Source organism: Spermophilus citellus (assembly GCF_964194105.1).
Source record: "Spermophilus citellus genome assembly, chromosome: 13".
In the NCBI taxonomy this organism is placed as follows: Eukaryota; Metazoa; Chordata; class Mammalia; order Rodentia; family Sciuridae; genus Spermophilus; species Spermophilus citellus.
The window spans coordinates 56,594,880-56,615,231 of record NC_138193.1 but is presented as its reverse complement, the minus strand read 5'-3'; the positions used below and the strand labels follow the sequence as shown (position 1 = coordinate 56,615,231).

The following is a 20,352-nucleotide window of genomic DNA, read 5'->3' as shown; positions in this document are numbered from 1 at the left end:
TTGCATCCTCCTCCCTTCAGCTTGTGATGGTCTAAAATTTGGGGGCCAACAGAGGTGAGGCAAAGAACCTCACCCCCCCCCACTGGCACCAAGGCCAAATTTGGGGGCCAACAGAGGTGAGGCAAAGAACCTCACCCCCCCCCCAATGGTGCAAAGGCCTATCCACAAGTATGGCTGTATGCTGGACCGGTAGTCAGTGACGGGTAAGATCCAATTACAATGGTACCAACTTAAGACAGGAGGCTGACGCCTTGAGGTCAGCTCATCCGATGACGGGTAAGGACCATATGTAGTATTGGACAACCTAAGACAGGCACGGTCCCTAAGCCTCATGCTTGTTGTTTAATTAAACAGAAGGGGGGAGATGTTGAGAGCCACAGTTTAGTCAGAATGACGCCTGGCATTTTTGCCAGAGGGAATGGTTGAAAGGTGACCCTGCTCCGGGAATAGGGCGGCTCCAGGATTAGGGTGGATCCTGCTGGGATTAGGGCAGATCCTGCTGCCTCAGGCGCCCGCTACTTTGGAGTTTCCATTGAGTTCTCGCAGGGTTCTGAGAGAATTGGCACGTGGAGCCCAGTGGAGGGAGTGTGTTCCTGGAAAGTGTGTGAAGAGTGCTGGTGAGAATTCGGGAATAAAGAGTTGCCTTTGAACCTACAAGGCTTTTTGGTGGCTTGGTTATTTGTGCCCAGCCAGTAGATGGGGTAGAGAGAGAAGATGGGAGGGGAGGGGAGGGGGGATAGTAGGGGATAGGAAAGGTAGCAGAATACAACAATTACTAATAGGGCATTATGTAAAATTGTGGATGTGTAACCGACATGATTCTGCAATCTGCATTTGGGGTAAAATTGGGGGTTCATAACCCACTTCAATCTAATGTATGAAATATGATATGTCAAGAGCTTTGTAATGTTGTGAACAACCAATAAAAAAAAGAAATTCTAAAAAAAAAAAAAGAATGATAATAAACTCACCAACCTCCAAAAAAAAAAAAAAAGCGAGGCACCAAACAACTCAGTGAGACCCTGTCTCTAAATAAAATACAAAATAGGCTGGGGATGCCCCCAGTGGTCCAGTGCTCCTGAATTCAAGCCCCAGTACCCCCTCCCCCCAAAAAAAGCTACTAGAGAGTTTAAATCTGGCTACCTTCAGAGGAAGGCTCCATTTCCAGTTGCTCTGGGTTCCCAATTCAAGCAGCAAGAATACTGCTCAATGAACTGACTGAAAGAGGGAATTCACAGAAATTCAATTATAGATAGTCAACGTCTCTTAGAGACTCAGAAATTCTGGTGCATTGAACAAAGAACAAGAAAGAGTCCATTGGAGCTGAACTTGCAGCTGTGCTGGTTCACCACAGAGAGAGGGATAACACAGAGAGAGAAAAACACAATGGACAAAGATGGCGGAGAAAACCCTACAGATCAGAAAAGCAGCCTGAACTTAGCTGATCCAGAGGCTGCACAGCAAAAAGTTCTGTTCAAAAAGTTCTATGTATTTTTCACCAGGCAAGGGGAGAGCTGAGGTGGGGCCATCTTGAGGCAGCCATGCTGCAACTTGCTGCAGCAGAAGCCAGGAGATCACAGCAAACACTGCCATGCTGTCCTGGCAAGAGCCTACCACGTGGCCCAGGGTGTACCTGGCAGAACGTGAGTGAAACAGGCATGGACACCATTGTACCCAGGGAGATTTGAGTCAGAAAAATAGAAGGCAGAACAACTCACTTTCTGTTAGAGTCTGGTGGCTCATGTGACCAGCTAAGGAGGGTCAGGACACAGAAAAGGAGGGCATGATTACTCTCAGAGGCTAAGCCTGAGAAGACCACACTGTGGGCAGTGAGTAGAATATATGAGACCTGTAAAGGGTTGACCCACTGGCCGGCTAGTAGGATTCTCAAGAGGCTCCAGACTCCCAACAGAAAGCTGCCTGGCCAGAGGGTGTGTTGATCTAATCTCTCCAGAACAGGTAGCACCCAACTAAAAGTCCCTAAGGCTGATTAGAGCTAAGCCCCAGCCAAACACCGGAACTCTGCAACATGAAAAGAGGAAGGGGTTAACATTCCCAGCTTGCACTTGCTCATTTTCTTCCCCCCCACAGCCCGGCCCAAGAAGGAACAGAAAGAAGGATAGTCGGACGTAGGCAGTGACCATAAATCCTCATCCTCATCAACAGTTTTGACCATTTCAGTGGAGATGATTTTCTCATTTTTCATGATGAATCTTTTTTCCTCTTAAGGTTTAGGAGCCTTGTTAAGGAAGTCAGATCCTAAGCCAAGATGGTAAATATTTGGTCTGTGTTCTAGTGCCTAAGTCTTTGATCTACTTTGAATTTTGTTTTGTGTATATACACATATTTAATTTTTTGTTCATTTTAACATTTTTCTTTGTCTTTTGAGGGTTAAGGGTTTACTTTATTCCTTTTTATTTTACTTTTGTTTGTTTCTCTTTCTCTCCTTTCATCTCCCTCTAAAAGCCAAATTCTCTTGTTCTCTTTCTCTCTTATCATTAACTTGTTTTTAAATTATTTTTAAACTTGTTTTTAAATTATTTTTCTCCTTCCAATTTCTCAGCACAAACTCTAAAATCCAGGAGAACTAGGGATGACGTGCTTCAAGGCCTGAAAGAAATAACTGTCAATCAAGATTGCTGTATCTAGCAAAACTATCCTTCAGAATTTAAGAAGAAATAAAAATATTCCAAGATAAGCAGAAACTAAAAAAAAAATCAATGACTACTAAGAAATACTTTTAAAAATTCTTCATACGAAAGAAATCAAAAACAAACCCCAGAGAACACAAATGGACAAATCTTATTTGAAAATTAGCAAATGAGAAACAGGACCAAATTAAACACTAGAAATAGATGGAAATGGAAGGAATTAATAAACATCTCTCTATAATAACATGAAATGTAAATGGTCTCAGCTGTCCAGTTAAAAGATGCAGACTGACAGAATGGATTAAAGAATAAGACCCAACTCATAGCACAGGCTGAAAGTGAAAGAATGGAAATTGATATATCATGAAAATGGAGTACCAAAACAAGCAGAAGTAGCTACTCACATATCTGACCAAGCAGAACTCAAGCCAAAATTAATCAAAAGAGACAAAGAAGGGCAATTCATACTGGTAAAGGGAACAATCCAACAAGAAGATATAATAATAGTATATAGCTCAAACATTGGTATACCTAATTTCATAAAACCAACACTACTTAAAAACTCAAATAGACACCAGTACACTAATACTGGGTGATTTCAATACAACTTTTTCAACAACAGATAGGTCATCCAGACATAAACTTAGTAAAGATTCTTCAGACCTAAAAATATTATAAATCAAGTTAACTTTACAGACTTCTATAGATTATTTCATCTAACAAAAGCAGAATACACTTTTTTTCTCAGCAGCTCATGGAAACTTCTCCAAAGTAGACCACATTTTAAGCCACAAAGAAACTCAGCATATATCAAAAAGTTGATATAATGCCTTGAATCTGATCAGATCATAATGGAATAAAATTAAAAATCAATACCAAAAAAACCTACAGAAACCATATAAACATGTGAAGATTGAATAATACACCACTGAATGATGAATGGGTGATAGAAGAAATCAGGGAAGAAGTTTTTTTTTAAAAAAAGAGAGAGAGAGACAGAGACAGAGAGAGAGAGAGAGAGACAGAGAGACAGAGAGACAGAGAGAGAGAGAGAATTTTAATATTTATTTTTTAGTTTTCAGCGGACACAACATCTTGGACACAACATCTTTGTTTGTATGTGGTGCTGAGGATCGAACCTGGGCCGCACGCATGCCAGGCGAGCGTGCTACCGCTTGAGCCACATCCCCAGCCCAGGGAAGAAGTTTTAAAAATTCTTAGAATCAAATGAGAATGATGATACAATATACAGAACCTCGGAAACACAATGTAGATGATTCTAAGAGGAAAGTTTTAACTGTGAGTGCCTCCATAAGAAATATCAGAAATATCCCAAATAAACAACCTAATGATGCATCTCAATACCCTGGAAGAACAAGAAACAACTCCTTCCAAAATCAATAAAAAGAAAGAAGTAATTAAAATTAGAGCCCAAATCAATGAAATATAGAGCAAAAAAAGTAATATAAAGGATCAATGAAATGAAGAGTTGGTTCTTTGAAAGATAACAAGATTGATCAACCCTTAGCAAAATTAATCAAAAGAAAAAGAAGACCCAAGTCCCAGGTCAAATGACGGACGGTGGGGAGCGGAGCCCTGCAGCCTCCCAGAGACCCCATCCGTTAAGACAAGGAAGAAGGGGAGGATGAAGTTGAGAATGAAGACGAAGATGATGAGGATAGTGACAAAGAAGAGGACAAAGAAGTCGAGGTCGTTGACAAAGAAGTGAATATTGAATTTGAAGCTTATTCCATCTCAGATAATGATTATGACAGAATTAAGAAATTACTGCAGCAGCTTTTCCTAAGGGCTCCTGTGAACACTGCAGAACTAACAGATCTCTTAATCCAACAGAACCATATTGGAAGTGTGATCAAGCAAACAAATGTTTCTGAAGACAGCGATGATGATGTGGATGAAGATGAAATTTTTGGTTACATAAGCCTTTTAAATTTAACTGAAAGAAAGGGTACCCAGTGTGCTGACCAAATTAAAGAGTTGGTTCTAAGCTTCTGTGAGAAGAACTGTGAAAAGAGTGTGGTTGAACAGCTGGACAAGATTTTAAATGACACCACCAAGCCTGTGGGCTTTCTCCTAAGTGAAAGATTCACTAATGTCCCTCCTCAGATTGCACTGATCATGCACCAGCAGCTTCCGAAAGAACTAGCAGAGTCACACAAAACTAATAAGCCATGTGAGAAGTGCTCCTTCTACCTTCTGATCAGTAAGACTTTTGTGGAAGCAGGAAAATCCAATTCCAAAAAGAAATGGAGCAACCTGAAGGATGAATTAACGTTTGTATATGCAGAGGAAGTGTTTTTCTGTGAGAAGGCAGTCCTGAAGTTCAACTACTCGGTGCAAGAGGAGAGTGACACTTGCCTGGGAGCAGGTGGTCTTTTGATGATATACCAATGAAGCCCTCGCAAACTATGATGTTAATTCCAGAAAGCAAGATGAGTGAAATTATGGATAAACTGAAATATCACCTATCTATGTGGCCCAGTTTTCATGGACATTGATGGGCTTATGTTTGTAAAATTACCAGAAAACCCAGTGGAGAGTTACTGAAAAACTCATGACTTTATTCAGATTTAAGTCCTCTACAAAAAAGTAGGGTTCTTTTCCATGTGTCTATGAAACATTCACAAAATATCTTTTTTTTCTGTTTTTTTTTATTATTAGTTGTTCAAAACATTACAAAGCTCTTGACATATCATATTTCATACATTTGATTCAAGTGGATTATGAACTCCCATTTTTACCCCGAAAATATCTTTTTTTTGTCAAATTATGAATGGTTGTTTAAAAACTTCCACCAAGAAAAAAAAAACATGGTGTAGTAATTTGAGGAATGCAATAAAACTCCTATTTAAAAAGAAAAAAAGAAAAAGAAAACCCAAACTAATAAAAATAGAAATGAAGAAAGAGAACTCATCATAGACATTACAGAAATCCAGAGGATCACTCGAGACTATTTTGAAAACTTTTAATTGAATAGTTGGAAAACCTAAAAGAAATGAATATATTTCTAGACACATATGACCTGCCAAAATTGAATCTAGAAAACCTAAACAGACCAATAACTAGCAAAGAAAATAGAACAGTAATAAAAAGCCTTCCAACAAAGAAAAGACCAGGACCAGATGAATTCTCATCTGAATTCTACCAGACTTTTTTTTAATATTTATTTTTTAGGTGTAGATGAACACAACACAATGCCTTTATTTCTATGTGGTGCTGAGGATCGAACATGAGTCCTGCCTATGCTAGACGAGCGCTCTACCACTGAGCCACAATCCCAACCCCTCTACCAGACTTTTAAAGAAGAACTAATGCCAATGCTTCTCAAATTGTTCCTATGAAATATAAAGGGAATGGAACACTTCTAAATTCATTCTATGAAGTCAGTAGCACACTCATTCCAAAACCAGATAGGGACACATCAAAAAAGAAAGAAAATTACAGATCAATATCACGGATGAACTGAAATACCAAAATCCTTAATAAAATATTAGCAAATAATATTCAACAACATATATAAGAAGATTGTACGCCATGACCAAGCTGGTTTTATCCCAGGGTTGCAAGGATTATTTAATATACTCAAATCAATAAGTGAAACTCACCACAAAAATAAAACTAAGGACAAAATTCACAGTTGTCTCAATAGATGTGGGGGAAAATGTGCTGAATTTTGTGAAATTCAGCACCCATTCAAAACCATTGAAGAAAGTAGGGATAAAAGGACCTACCTCAACATCACAATGACTATATATGACAAAGCCAAAGTCAACATCACAGTGAATGGGGGAAAAGCATTTCCTTTAAAATCTGGAATAAGGATGTCTACTCTCATCAATCCTATTTAATAGAGTTCTTGAAACTCTAGCCAGAGCAATCAGATAGGAGAAGGAAATTAAAGGGATACAAATGGGAAAAGAAGAAGTCAAACTATTTCTGCTTGCTGATGACATGATTCTATATCTAGAAGACCCAAAAATCTCTACCAGAAGACTTCTAGAGCTGATAAACAAATTCAGGAAAGTAGCAGATTACAAAATCAACATACAAAAATCAGTAGCATTCCTATAGGCCAGTAACGAGTCAGAAAAACAATCCCATTCACCATATCCTAAAATACTAGGAATAAACCTAACCAAGAAGGTGAAAGACCTCTACAATGAAAACTACAGAACATTGAAGAAAGAAATTGAAAAAGACACAGATGATGGAAAGGTGTCCCATGTTCATGGATAGGCAGAATTAATATTGTTAAAATAGTCATACTACCAAAAGCATTATGTGGATGAAATGCAATCCCCATCAAAATATCAATGACATTCTTCGCTGAATTATAAAAAGCAGTCCTAAAATTCATTTGGAAGAATGAAAGACCCAAAATAGTCAAGCCAAAAAGCAATGCTGAAAGTATCCCAATACCTGACTTCAAATTATACTACAGAGTTATAATAACAAAAACTGCATAATACTTGCATAAAAACAGACCCATAGACCAATGGCACAGAATAGAAGACACAAACTCCCACAGATCCAGTCTGATCCTTGATAAGCGTGCCAAAAACACATAGCCAAGGATATCACAAAAGATATAACAGACTTCCACTTGTGATCATAATGGAATAACTGGACAAGCGATCCCTAAACCACTAGAAAACTGGACAACATACATGAAACCATCATTTTCAGACACTGGCCAACAGGCAAAGCAAATTGATTTGAGTTCCTGAGATAGGGAAGGGGACAGGTGAGCTCACAGCCTCCCTGGGTTCCCTCCCGGAGGTTCTTTCCACAGGGCAGGGAGGAGGGTACCAAACAGGATATGACAATCTGGTTATGCTGAGGAGAGAAACCCAGGAGCTTGGCAGAAAGGGGAGTGCTAGAATTTGGGGACAGAGTAGGAAGAAGAAGGGGCTATGCAGAGAAAGGGCTCCAGAAATCTGCATAGGAGTCCCTGTGTGTATAGGGTGGAGATCAACAAGGCCCAACAGAGACCTGCCATAGAAATTCTCATTCTAAACTAAGCTGGCAGAAAGCTGAATCCCTGGAAGGATGAACAGAGGCCACAGGAAGAGGCTGGAGCCAGCAACACGGTTCTGGGGGTTAAGTCTGGAGACAGAGGAAGCCAGCCTGCAGGAGAGAAAGAGAAAAAAAGAAAGAAAAATTACAGACCAATATCAATGATGAAGTGATATGCAAAAATCTTTAATAAAATATTAGCAAATAAGATTCAACAACATACATAAGAAAATTATACACCACGACCACGCTGGTTTTATCCCAGGTCTTTGGAGTGCTGGGAAAACATCCAGTTCCAATCCCGTCTGTACCCAAAGGAAACCGAAGGAACAACTGGAAGGCTCAAACTTCCTGGGACTTTGGACTCTTTGTGAAGTCTCTGTAGGTTGTATCCAACATCTGCTGTTTTGGACAAAGTAGCTAAAAGTTACAAGCTGTAAAACCCTTAAATGATGGTATGCTTATTTGGGACAGAAGGAACATAGAGGAAAGGAGGGTCAATCTAGGGAGAAAGTGCGGTGGCTGTCACAGGGACAAGCAATCACAGAACTTCCATTCATTCAGGGAGTCTTTATTGGCAGCCTAGGCTGGAGACTGAGGGAATACAAAGGCACATCAAGGCTCTCCCTTTGAGGAGCCATTGATCCTGCTGGATCTCATGATGTAACCATGCTAGAAAGGGTTAAGTGAAAGGACATGGCAGGAAACACAAAGGCCAAAGGAAGACCTAGGGAAGAGACTGAATTCAGAGGCCCGTCAGGTGTCACAGAAGAGGGTCCACCACAGCAGCTGGGACGCTCCCTCAGCTCTAGCCTGCCACCTGCTGGCCCGTGGGCTTCTTGCAGACCCAGTGATAGGGGCTATTGCAGTTCATGTCATTCCACAAGCTGCGGAGATGGACGCAGTCTTCAGTCTGCCCATTCTGGTGCCTCCAGTTGTCTGGCTGATTTTTGTCCCAAAACCTGGAAACAATAGGGCTTTATTGCATCAGCAAAGCAAGTGTCCCTTCCTCCTGAAGTGGCATGAGGAACTGATGCCAGCCCCTCACCCTCTAGAGGTCTAGGGTAAAGACAGGACTGGGGACAGAGGTACCCTGAAGGTGGCTCTGCTGAGGTTCCCCCCTTAGTTACTGAGGATTCAGTCAGGGAGGGACAGCCTGTGATTTTGCCAGCCCTCATCCCAGAATGCATACTTAGATGCCTTCTGATAGGGGAAAGAGTCTCTTGGGACCAGGCCTGAGTAGGGCATAGGATAGGAAGCAAACAAAAAAAGAAAAGAAAAACCAAGAGGAACACTCACAGGCTACCTGCCAGTCCCAGGATCTATCCTGTCCTGATACCGCTCTGTGGGCATCCCACACCCATACCACATACACATCACATACCACACACCACACAGCAGCTGTACTCACGCCTTGCTCCGGGCATTATTGAACTGTGTCCCATCTGCCCAGCGCCAGGTGCCCTCCGTGCCCATGTCAGTGAGGCCAATCCAGTGGTAGGAGTTACTTGTGAACTGTACCAGGAATGCCTGTGGAGAAGAGGCAGGGTTGTGTTTGACCCTGCCCATGAGGAGCTGGTTCTCCAGGCTGTCCCTTCCCTGGTCCCAGGGCTTGTAGCCCACCTGGAGGAACCCTCCCTGCACCTTCTGTGGCTTGCTGAGAACCTAGGACTTGTTCAGGACTTCCCTCAGGGAAGTCTAGCATCTTCCATATTGACTGTCTTTATTAGGTCCTTGACCTTGAGGGGTATGGCTTTATGTGGACAAAAATGTCCTGTCCATATTAAGGAGATGTGTTTTACAAAGTAGCATGTCCCTCAACAGTCCTATAACAACAGTCTCAAGAGAGCCACAGGAGTGGAGAGTTCTATACTCCTAACTGGACCAAACCTGTTGTAGTCCTTTGTTAATGTCCAAACAAATTCTGAAAAGGACCCTCAGCATACGGGCTTCCTGGGACCATATTAGCATTTGGTGGTCCTAGACTTATAGGTGGCGTCTGGTCTCCTCAGGGAGCTTTGGGTCTCCTACTCATGAGCCCTCCACCACCACTGAGTTAGCTGACATTAATATCAGGACTGATGACGGGAAAGGAAGCCTAACAGGAAACAGAGGGCATGGGGGAGGGATGTATTCCCACTATTTAAGAGCAGCCACCTGATGCCACCTCCCTTTGCCCGTCCTCCCTGATGACATCTGCTGGCCCTGGGTGTCCAGAATATGGACTTTTGCTGTCAGTCCTTCTACCTCCAGGTCAAGGTACTCATCCCAACTCAATAAATATTTGCTCTCTACCTGACGAGGAGACACAGAGATCCCCAATACAGTGCTGATAGGGAAGAGGCCAAAGCACCCTAGACCCTTCCACACACCAACTCCATTAGCCACCCCCACCTGCAGCTCTGACCTGCTCTTCCTGAGAGGTCACCGATGCCAGGTGGGCTCCCTTGGACACACAGGACCGCTCAGCCTCATGCCAAGATTTCTTGACATGAGAAAAGTAATACAAGTTTTCCTCATAGGCCTTCCAGCCTTGCAGGATCAGCTGGAGTAGTTGAGCTAGATCAAAGGTTAGGGAAGAGAGAGAACCATGAGCAAATGGTGGATGTCCCAATGCTGGCCTTCTGAACTCTCCTGGGGCCAACCACTGAGTTTCAAATGCCCAGAAAATTTCTGATGCTCAGTGCTCCTGGATCAAGGCCTGGGAGGCTGCACCACCCATCCACTACTCACTCCTCCTGGAAGCAAAGCGCACCCCGCCCCGAAGCCCAGGTGTCTCAGCCCCTCCTGGGAGGCTCAGCTGTACTCAGTCAACACTGTCTTCCCAGACCCCTGCTTTTGGGCTATACTGCCTCTGTCTCAATTCACTGCTACCACCCGACAGTCCTCTCCACTTCCTGGAAGATATTACAGTCATCTCAGAGCCTCCTTCATTTCCACTATTTAAGAGCAGCCTCCTGGTGCCACCTCCCTTTTGCCCTTCCTCCCTGCTGACATCTGCTGGCCCTTCATCTCCATCCTTCAGTTGCCCACACCCATGGCCATCCTGGGAACTTATCGTCACTTAGTCTGCAGGACATCATAATCCCCAACCTCTGAGAGCTGCTTCTGTGAGCTCAGCTCTTTCATCTCTCCCTGCCATGACACCCTGATCTCTGACATTATCTACACCACAGTCCAGTCGTGTGAATGGAGCTGCACAGGCTCATTTACTCTCTATTCTTGTGTTCAACATTCATTATTCAACATTCCTAAACTTCTCTGAGCCAGGGGCTGTTATACAAAGATCAGTAAGACATGATTGATGATGGCCTTGAGGAACTTAGACTCTAGTAAATGAAAAGAGAGAAGGTGTTGATTAAAACCATGTGCATGTTAGAACAGAGGACATGGTTCATTTCACCTGGGAGGGAGGTATGGCTCCAGAGGGGCATCCTCAGTGAGATGTCACTCAATATAAGTCTTGAGAGATTGAAGGGGAGTTTTTCAGAAGTTCAGTGTCCAGGAGAACATTTCAGACATAGGAAAGAGTAGGCATCAAAGCTTTATGCATTCAATGACATAGTATGTCTGGCCTGTCGAAGCTACCAAATAAACTGAGCAGATGACCTGTGGTCAATGTATAAAGGATGGGAGTTAAACTTGGACAGATTCACCAGCACTCAACTTAACATATCATGTAAAGCATTTGGATTTTTTCCCTATGAGCAATGGAAATCAGAGAAAGGTTTTAAGAAGTATCCTAACATGCTCAGATTTGTACTACAAAAAATTCCAACCTGGGGCTGGGGTTGTGGCTCAATGGGTAGAGTACTTGCCTCGAATGTGAGAAGCACTGGGTTCGATCAGCAGCACATAAAAATAAATTACTTAAATAAAGGTATCATGTCCATCTACAACATATATATATATATATATATATATATATATATATATATATATATATATATATATTCCAACCTGGTGGAGACAATAGGAAGAAGACACTTTGAACCAAGCAGAAACATCATTTATAATGTAAGGGCAAAGATCTCAAAAAGATGGTGAGTGTGTGCAATAGGAGTTCTCTTCAAAATGTAGTCCCACACTGGCAACATCAGCAATGTCTGGGAACAGAGTTGAAATGCACATTCTCAGGCCCACCCCAGCCAGCCCTGCTCAATCTGAAATTGTGTTTTAACAATCTACAAGTAGGCAAGTCCTCCAGGGGATTCTCATGTTCTTCAAGGTATGAGAACTCAGCCTGAACCAAAGATTGGCAAACTGCAGCCCACCAGCCAGTCTCTTTACAGAAAGTTTGATTGGCACACAGCCACGCCCATTAATTTATATATTATCTTCCACTGCTTTATCCCTCAGCAACAGAATGGACAACCCAGAAGACTAAAATGTCTACTATTAAGGGAAAAAAGTGGCCCTTTAAAAAAAATTCTAATTAATGCTTCTCAGTCTGACTGCTATTAGAACCATGTAGGAAGCTTTTTGTAAAGTCGTGGTCCCCAGACTGCATCCAGGAACCCCCCCCCCCAACACACACACAAATCAGTTCCAGAGCTTAGTTTTTAAGCTCCTTGAGTGATTCTCCACAGTGTGTCCCCAAAGTGGAGAAGACGGATCTCTGCTACAACAGTCAAAGACCATGGGGGAGTGAGGAGGAGAGCAAGACCTAGAAGAATCATGAAGAAGGGAAGGCTGCCGGCCCCCACACCAGACCCAGATGGAGCAGAGCAGGCCCTGGGGACTGCCTGCCACGCCTCTCTTGTCAGCCCAGCTCTTCAGCAGCTGCTTGAACCACACCTTCTCTCCCAGCTCCTCCAGATCTCTCCCCCTTAGCAAACTCCTCCCACTCTAGCCAGAAAGAGGCAGGACTAAGTACCAACCCCTGTTTCCTGTTCCCACATCTGCAGACCAAGATGAACCACGCCTTCCACACACCCAGCCTCGGAGGGGCAGGTTTTGCCCCAGCCTGTGCATTTCATTTCCCTCTCTATCCCTGGCCTCCTCTTCTTTGTTGCTTCCTTTCTCTCACCTGCCCATCAAGACTATCCAAATCTAGAAAAGAAAATAAATAAATAACTCTCAAGGAAGTCTGCCCGTGGGTTCGCATGGAAAATACAGAAATGCTCGTGAAAACACAGCCGTTATTTTCTCATCTCTCTTTTTTTCAATATTTGCCACCACCTCTATATTGCATATGTTGCTCTTCTTTAGAAACACCTCTTTGTCTTCTTGCCACCTGAAGGTTGGCTTCCTGTTTCCACCCTCAGCCCTCTTCTCATGGTGACGTCTGTCTCATGCAAACTCCCTCACCCCCACTGCTGCAACCAGAGCCGACATACCCAGGGCTCCCAATGACTATGACTATATCCCTATGACTGTATCCCAGGTTTCTGTCTTGGATTTCAGACAAGCTCTGGGTAACATCCTTGATCCCCCATAGCATCCCAGACCAGCATGAAAAATCTCCCTGCTCCTCTTCCTTTTTTATTCTCCATCTCTAGGAGCCTCCTCCTAGAGATGCAACTCTTCTGTAATTCTTCATTCCCCAAAAGAGAGGAAACACAAGCTCAGAGGCCTTCCCTGTCCAGGCTGTATCTCCCAGGCTACTTCCCTCCCTCATGGTTCAGTGTTTTCTTTTCTTCTTTGTTTTCCCTGATACTGGAGATGGATTGAACTCAGGACCTTGTGCATGCCAGGCAAGTGCTCTATCACTGAGCTACATCCTCAGATCTTTTAATTTTATTTTGAGGCAAGGTCTTGCTAAGTTTCCCAGGCTGGGCTTGAACCTGCAATCCTCCTGCCTCGGTGTCCTGGGTACTTAGGACTACAGGTGTGCCATCACACCTAGCTCGTGCTGTGTTTTTTGGACTGTATTCACCAATCCATTAGTGAGTCATGACAAGCTTTTTTATAAAGAATAGGGCACTGATGCAATAAAACATTTTCTTTTTGAAGTGCATGGGTATGCCTATTTATGCTGTTACAATGTAAAATGAATTTCATGCCATGCTTACATTCAAAGCAGCGTGAAAGTCACCGCTCTGGTCCATGCTTGCTATCTTTTTAACCTGCACCTCATAAAGTTTCCCTCTTTCCCACAGGTTAGTCAAAGTAACTGAAGTTTCCAGAATATCAATTTCATAGCTCTATGGCTGTGTGTTGCTTTCTTACCTGATTTTCTTGGCAAATACTATTAGTCTTTCAGGACTCAGTTCAAAGGCCATCATCTCAACACAGGATCCTCTGATCCTTTCCCACAAAAGATGTCTCCCCACACATACCCCTCAGAAGGTTCCTTCTTGCTTCTTTCTTCTCCTCCTTCACGCCAGCTCCCAGGACCAGCTTCTCACTTCTCACCTCTTACACATGTCTGTGTATCTTTCATGCAACATGGCCATCCTTGTCCAAAAGCTTGTCAAAGATACACAGCAGGTCTTATTTATCTTTATACCTGACACTTAATAGGGCCTCAATAAAACATCAGATGAGCCAGGTATGGTATTGCACACCTGTAATCCCAGCAGCTTGGGAGGCTGAGGCAGGAGCATCACAAGTTCAGAGCTACCCTTAGCAACTTAGCAAAGCCCTAAACAACTTAGCAAGACTCTGTCTCAAAAACTAGAAATTGAAAAGAGCTGGGGATGTGGCTCAGTGGTAAAGCACCCCTGAGTTTAATCCCTGGTACCAAAAAGAAGGGAAAAAATGTCAGATGAGTGCACAAATATTGGCATGTGTTAACTCATTGGATCCTCACTGTAAACCACATATTACCATCCCCACTTTAAAGAAGAGGAAAGCAAAACTTGGAGGAGGTGAGCAACCCACCATTCCCACCCAAGACACTGTCCTGCCCCACCAGACCCCTCCCTCTCACTTACTTTGGGTGCTCTGTAGCTGCTCCTGGGAAGCAGTGGTTGCAGAGAGGTTCCCCAGGCGCCTCTGCTCCTCCTGGATTTTTGCAGTTAGATTCTTGGTGTTCTCCAAATCCTCTTTTAACCTCTGCATCTCAGCACTGGCCTTCTGCAAATTGCTCTCTAACATCTGAGTCTGGGAACTTAAGGCTGCAGCACCTCTCATTCCTTCTTTTAGGGTCCGGATCTCTCTGCTGGCATTTTTCAACTGACCATTTAACACCTGAATCTGGAAATTTAAAGTACTGACATTTTCCAGCTCTGCTTTTAGCTCTTGGATCTGAGCATCCGTCTGTTCCAGATGGCCACTTGCTATTTGGATCTGGGCAGTGGCAGTTTCCAACTCTCTTTTTAACACGGAACTGTCATCATTTGCCCTTTCCAAATGACCTCTCAGCACCTGTATCTCAGCACTGGTGTTGTCTAAACTGCCCTGCAGAAAGATCTGGGCCTGGGTGTTTAGAGCATTTGCATCTTGTAGACTTCCCTTCAGCCTCTCAATCTCACTATTGACCCTCTCCATGGAGCTGTTTAATGTCTGGGTCTGCGAGCTCAAGGTATTGGCAGCCTTAAGAGCACCTTTTACCATCTGGATGTCAGCCCTGGCATCTCCCAGATGACTGCCAAGTGTCTGGATCTGAGAACTGACATTGTCCACTCTGTACTTCAACATCTGGATCTCCTCATGCCAAGTGTAGGAATTTTCCATATGCCCTCTGAACATCTGGATCACCTCTTGCATTCCTGCTACGCTGTCAAAATAATGATGATCTGGGGGAGGAAGAATCAGAGAAGGCAACCAGAGGCCCATTATGTAGGGAAGATCAAATGTGCCCATCAGAATGCTTTTAAAAGATCCAAGGGCAATGTCCATGACACAGCCCTGCATCCCTCTCAGGCAGCCTGCTGAACTCTGCAGCCACCCAGACCCTGGGGATGGGCCACCTGAGAATGTGGACCAAAAATATAAATAAATGAAGACCAAAGCATCATGGAAATTCCTCAGAAAACTTGGAATGGAACCACCATTTGAGCCAGCTAACCCACTCCTTGGTTTATACCCAAAGGACTTAAAATCGGCATACTATGGTGATGCAGTCATATCAATGTTTATAGCAGCCGAATTCACAATAGAACCAACCTAGGTGCCCTTCAACAGATTGATGATTAAAGAAATTGTGGTACATATACACAATGGAGTATTACTCAGCCTTAAAGAAGAATGAAATTATAACATTTGCTGGTAAATGGATGGAGCTGGAGAATATCATGCTAAGTGAAATAAGCCAATCCCAAAGAACAAAAGGCTGAATGTTTTCTCTGAGATGCAGATGCTAACTCACAATGGGGGCGGGGGTGCTAGGGAAGAATATAGGTACTTTGGATTAGACAGAGGGGAATGAAGGGAGGGGAGGAAGTATGGTAGTAGAAATGATGGTACAATAAATTGAACATTATTATCCTATGTGCATATATGACTACATGACTGGTTTGATTCTACATCATGTAAAACCAGAAGAATGAGAATTTATTCTTCGTCTATGTATGATGTGTCAAAATGTATTCTACCATCATGTATAACTAATTAGAACAAATTTTTTAAAAAAATGAATACCAACCTAGCTATCACACATGAACAAGGGGTTGGGGGATTGAAATACCTGCCTACAAGTAGATCACCCAGAGCCAGGCAGTAAAGTTTGAATTATTTTTGCCATAATAATTACTTAACTTGAAAGTAACTAATTATATTCTTTAAAGCTGTTGAAGTTTAATTCTACTGAAATTTCACCATAGATGGGTCATTATAAAAAAAAAAATAGGTATGAGGAAAGCCCGTGTTTGGTCCTGTGGTGTATCTGTACACTAAGCATGAAGCCCCTTGATTTGCCCTTGTTACTTCCTAAACACTCTGTAGACCACAAATACACATTTTATGATCACAAATTTGGGCGGGGGTGGGGATAAGTATCTCAGGAGGAAGCACACTGTTCACTTCACAAGGCCAGAATGGAGGAGTGCCACGCCCTTTGATAACACTGGATCTACATTGAAATGTCCTTTCAAACAGCTGGAACTTCAATATTACATAGGGAAAGGGGCCTACAGAAAAGTTTGAGGATGTGGGAGACCTGAGTAAAGGCCTTTGTCAAGTCTGGTGTGATGGCGCACACTTCTAATCTCAGCCACTCTGAAGACTGAGGCAGGACAATCAAAAGCTCAAGGCCAGCCAGGGCAATTTAGTGGAACCCCCGACTCAAAATAAAATAAGAAGAGTTGGGGGGTGTAGCTTAGTGGTAGGGTACTTGCCTAACATAGGGAAGGAAGGAAGGAAGGAAGGAAGGAAGGGAGGGAGGGAGGGAGGGAGGGAGGGAGGGAGGGAGGCCTTGGTTGTCGGGTAATTCCTGGAGACTCGGCAGCCTCTTTAATCTGGGGGGTCTTCCTACCAGCCCCACTAGCCCCTGCCTTGGGACTGCTTGCATTCTTGGCTCACCTCATCAACTAGGACCTAATCTCAGACATTTCTGGTTGCCTCCTGATTCTAGCCTCCCACAAAAATAGAGGGAAGAAAAAAATAGGGGGAAGAACCCAAGAAGGCAGGGACAGTTTCTGGAATATTCGTGTACTATTCCTCATGCTCTGTCTAGGTGGGTGTGTGAGGCCTCAGCAGATGGCCTTTGAAGCCCAGTCAAATATTCTGTCTTGTAAAGACAGATAGATCGGGCTGGGGATGTGGCTCAAGCGGTAACGTGCTCGCCTGGCATGCGCCGGGCGCTGGGTTCGATCCTCAGCACCACATAAAATAAAATAAAAATGTTGTGACCTCTGAAAAATGAAAAATAAATACTAAAAAATTCTCTCTCTCTCTCTCTCTCTCTCTCTCTCTCTCTCTCTCTCTCTCTCTCTCTCTCTCTCTCTTAAAAAAAAAAAAGGATAGATCAGGGCTGGGGATATAGCTCAGTTGGTAGAGTGCTTGCCTCACATGCACAAGGCCCTGGTTCAATCCCCAGCACCACAAAACAAACAAGCAAACAAAAAAAAAAGATAGATCAGTGCAACAGAATGGAGACTTCAAAAGTACAACCACACAGATATGGACAGATGATTGTCAGCAAAGATGAAAAGGTAATTCTTAGAGGATAATGCTTTTAAAAAATAGTGCTGAGACAAATGCCATATGCAAAAACAAAACAAAAGCTATAAAATTTCCAGGAGAAAACAGAGAACATCTTTGTGGCCTTGAGTTATGCAAAGATTCATCAGATACAAAACCAAAAGCATGGGCTGGGGCTGGGGCTCAGTGGTAGCGCACTTGCCTAGCATGTGTGAGGTAGTGAGTTCGATTCTCAGCACCATATATAAATAAATAAAATAAACGTTCATTGGCACCTAAAAATTAAAAAAAAAAAAAAAAAAGACCGAAAGCATGGTCCATTACAGGAAAGAAAGAGGGAGAGAGAGAAAGAGAGGGAGAGAGGCTGAGGGTATGGCTCAGTGGTAAACATATGCTTAGCATGCACAAGGCCCTGGATTTAATCTCCAGCACCAATAAATAAATAAATAAATAAGGCTATCAGAATTACAATCTTGGGCTGAGAATATAGCTCAACAGGTATAGTGCTTGCCTCACTTGCACGTGGCCCTGGGTTCGATCCCCAGCACCACACACACAAAAAAAAAAAAAAAAAAAACAAATACAATCTTGTTCAGAGAATAAAAAAGCAAGTCATAGATGCAGAGAAAATATTTGCAAATTACATGACCAGTAAAGAATTAAAAATGAGTGCATACGTCATGCTAGAAAAATCAAACTCATCTTCAGTTACAGGAATCAGATCAGTGGTTGCCTGGGATAGGTGTGAGGGGGAGATCACAAAGGGCCAACAGTTACACTCTGGGGCTGAGTGATGAATTTGAAAAATTTTAGAATCTTTCTAAGGAAGGTGGAACCTATTCAGAGACCTGGAGATTTCAGAGGAGAAGCTAGTCCCAGGGTCTAGCTTCCAAGTGTCCCAGTTCCCTCCCAGCCCCTACCCCACCATGGCTACTCACTGTTGGGCTCCACAGGTGACTGGACAGTAGTGTTGTCTCCCGGAAACATGGCTTGAAACTCTTGGAAGGAAGGATGATCCCCCGGTGCAGGGCTTCGGGACTGGAGAGCTGAGACACCCCATTACTGGGTCAGTGCTATCCCCAGCACTGACCCTGGAGAATAGGCTGACCTACACCAATTAGAATTCCAGAAAGATGGAGATGACCCCAAGGACACTCTCAGAATTTCCTTCATGGGCCTCAGTTCTGGGAGGCTCCCAGTGGTCTCTACTGCCAGGAAAGCTGTGGTCTGGGCTGGGTTGGTAGTGAAATGGCCCTTCTGGGAGCAGAAGGGCTCCGAGAATGTACATCTGGGTCCCCCGGAACCTTCACACAAGAAGGAAAGAGTCAGTGGGTTTCGGGTCACCTGAAAACTTACCCACAACAAAGAGAGCCACAAGAGAGGAGATCAGGATCACAGCCAGAGTGGCCACAACGAGCCTTGACATCCTGGGGACTGCCGGAGCCACTGTCTCAGAATCCACCTCTGCAAAGGAGAAGCCAGGGTGGTCCAGGATGAGAGGGTGCCATGCCCGCAGGGACAGAGGCAGTCTCTCTGACCCAAGCTCCGGGTCTATCTACTGGGGGTGGAAAACCCATGATGCTTATCACCCAGGTGGCTGCCGAAGGAAAGGGAAGCACTTGGGACACTTGCCAGAGCTCATCATGGGGTATAGGAGCAACACCAGGAAAGGCATGCTGCTGAGACCCCAGCGCTCAGAATCCCAAGGAGGCTGCAGTGGCACCAGGGAACCTGGCACAGAGGGGAGAGCAAGGAAAGTGTGGTTTGAGTGAAAGAAGAAAGGGGAAAAGGGAGGGAGCGGGGGAAAAGAGGGAAGGACAGAGCCAGAGCCCTTGGAGTCCCCGGGCCAGTCTTGCTCATGAATCCTGACCAGAGCAAGAGTCAGAGCCCTATGGGGCCCCACTGCTGCCTCCCCACACACTGACATGCGACAGTCCTGGAGCCTCTGCTACTGGGGTTAGAATGCCACCATGGGTATGGGACTGTGATTAGAGACAAAATGTGCCCAAGGAAACACACTGACAGTGGCTAGAAACCAGCCCAGAGCCCCCAGAGGCTTACAGGTCCACCCATGTACAGAACTGGGGTTCAAAACCAGGTCCAACTAAATTCAAAGTGCAACCCCTTTTCCTTGCCATCCTCAACAAAAGAGGTCTGGGGAGACTTCATGCAGAGATGGAGAGGTGCCCTATCCTCTACGTGACCCAGATTCTGCCCTTACCTGCTTATTGTATAGGCCAAGACAGCAATGATCTGTGCTCTGACTTGCTAAGGAAGAGCTCAGAGGGCTGGGAGACAGGCGGGCTAATCCCAAAGTTTCTCACCTCGAGGATGCAGGGAGACACGCTGGTTATCTGTGCAGAAGTGGACCGTGTCACTTTCCATCTCTGCGTCCTTCAGCCCTGCTGCTCCCGCTAGGAGCAGGACCAAGAACAAAGACCAGTAACAAGCAAGCCAGTAACAGTAGGAGCAAAACGGAAATACCCCAGACTTATATGCTCCTGGAAAGGTCATGATCACATTCAAAGCCCTCCCTACTGACTCTGCAGAAACCCGGTCCACCACAGCCCCTCCCATCAGGCTTCAAGGAGTCCATCAGCCCAGGCCCTGTCCTCTTCCTCTTCCCATTGGCACCTCC

General features: G+C 44.1%; 1 protein-coding gene and 1 pseudogene across 2 annotated transcripts; one reads left to right on the top strand and one right to left on the bottom strand.

Annotated features, from left to right (window-relative positions):
• Positions 1-3,887: 3,887 nt before the first annotated feature.
• On the top strand, positions 3,888-5,170 carry LOC308632787 (BRCA2 and CDKN1A-interacting protein-like; annotated as a pseudogene). Its single transcript has 2 exons — positions 3,888-3,950; positions 4,254-5,170. The product of its transcript is annotated as a BRCA2 and CDKN1A-interacting protein-like (transcript).
• Positions 5,171-8,496: 3,326 nt separating this feature from the next.
• CLEC4F (C-type lectin domain family 4 member F) lies at positions 8,497-20,099 on the bottom strand (the record flags this gene model as incomplete). The annotated part of the gene is made up of 7 exons (XM_081264024.1): positions 8,497-8,650; positions 9,100-9,218; positions 10,096-10,247; positions 14,567-15,370; positions 18,653-18,760; positions 19,071-19,178; positions 20,039-20,099. 7 exons carry the CDS (start codon positions 20,097-20,099, stop codon positions 8,497-8,499), a joined length of 1,506 nt encoding a protein of 501 aa, XP_081120150.1.
• Between the last annotated feature and the right edge of the window lie 253 nt (positions 20,100-20,352).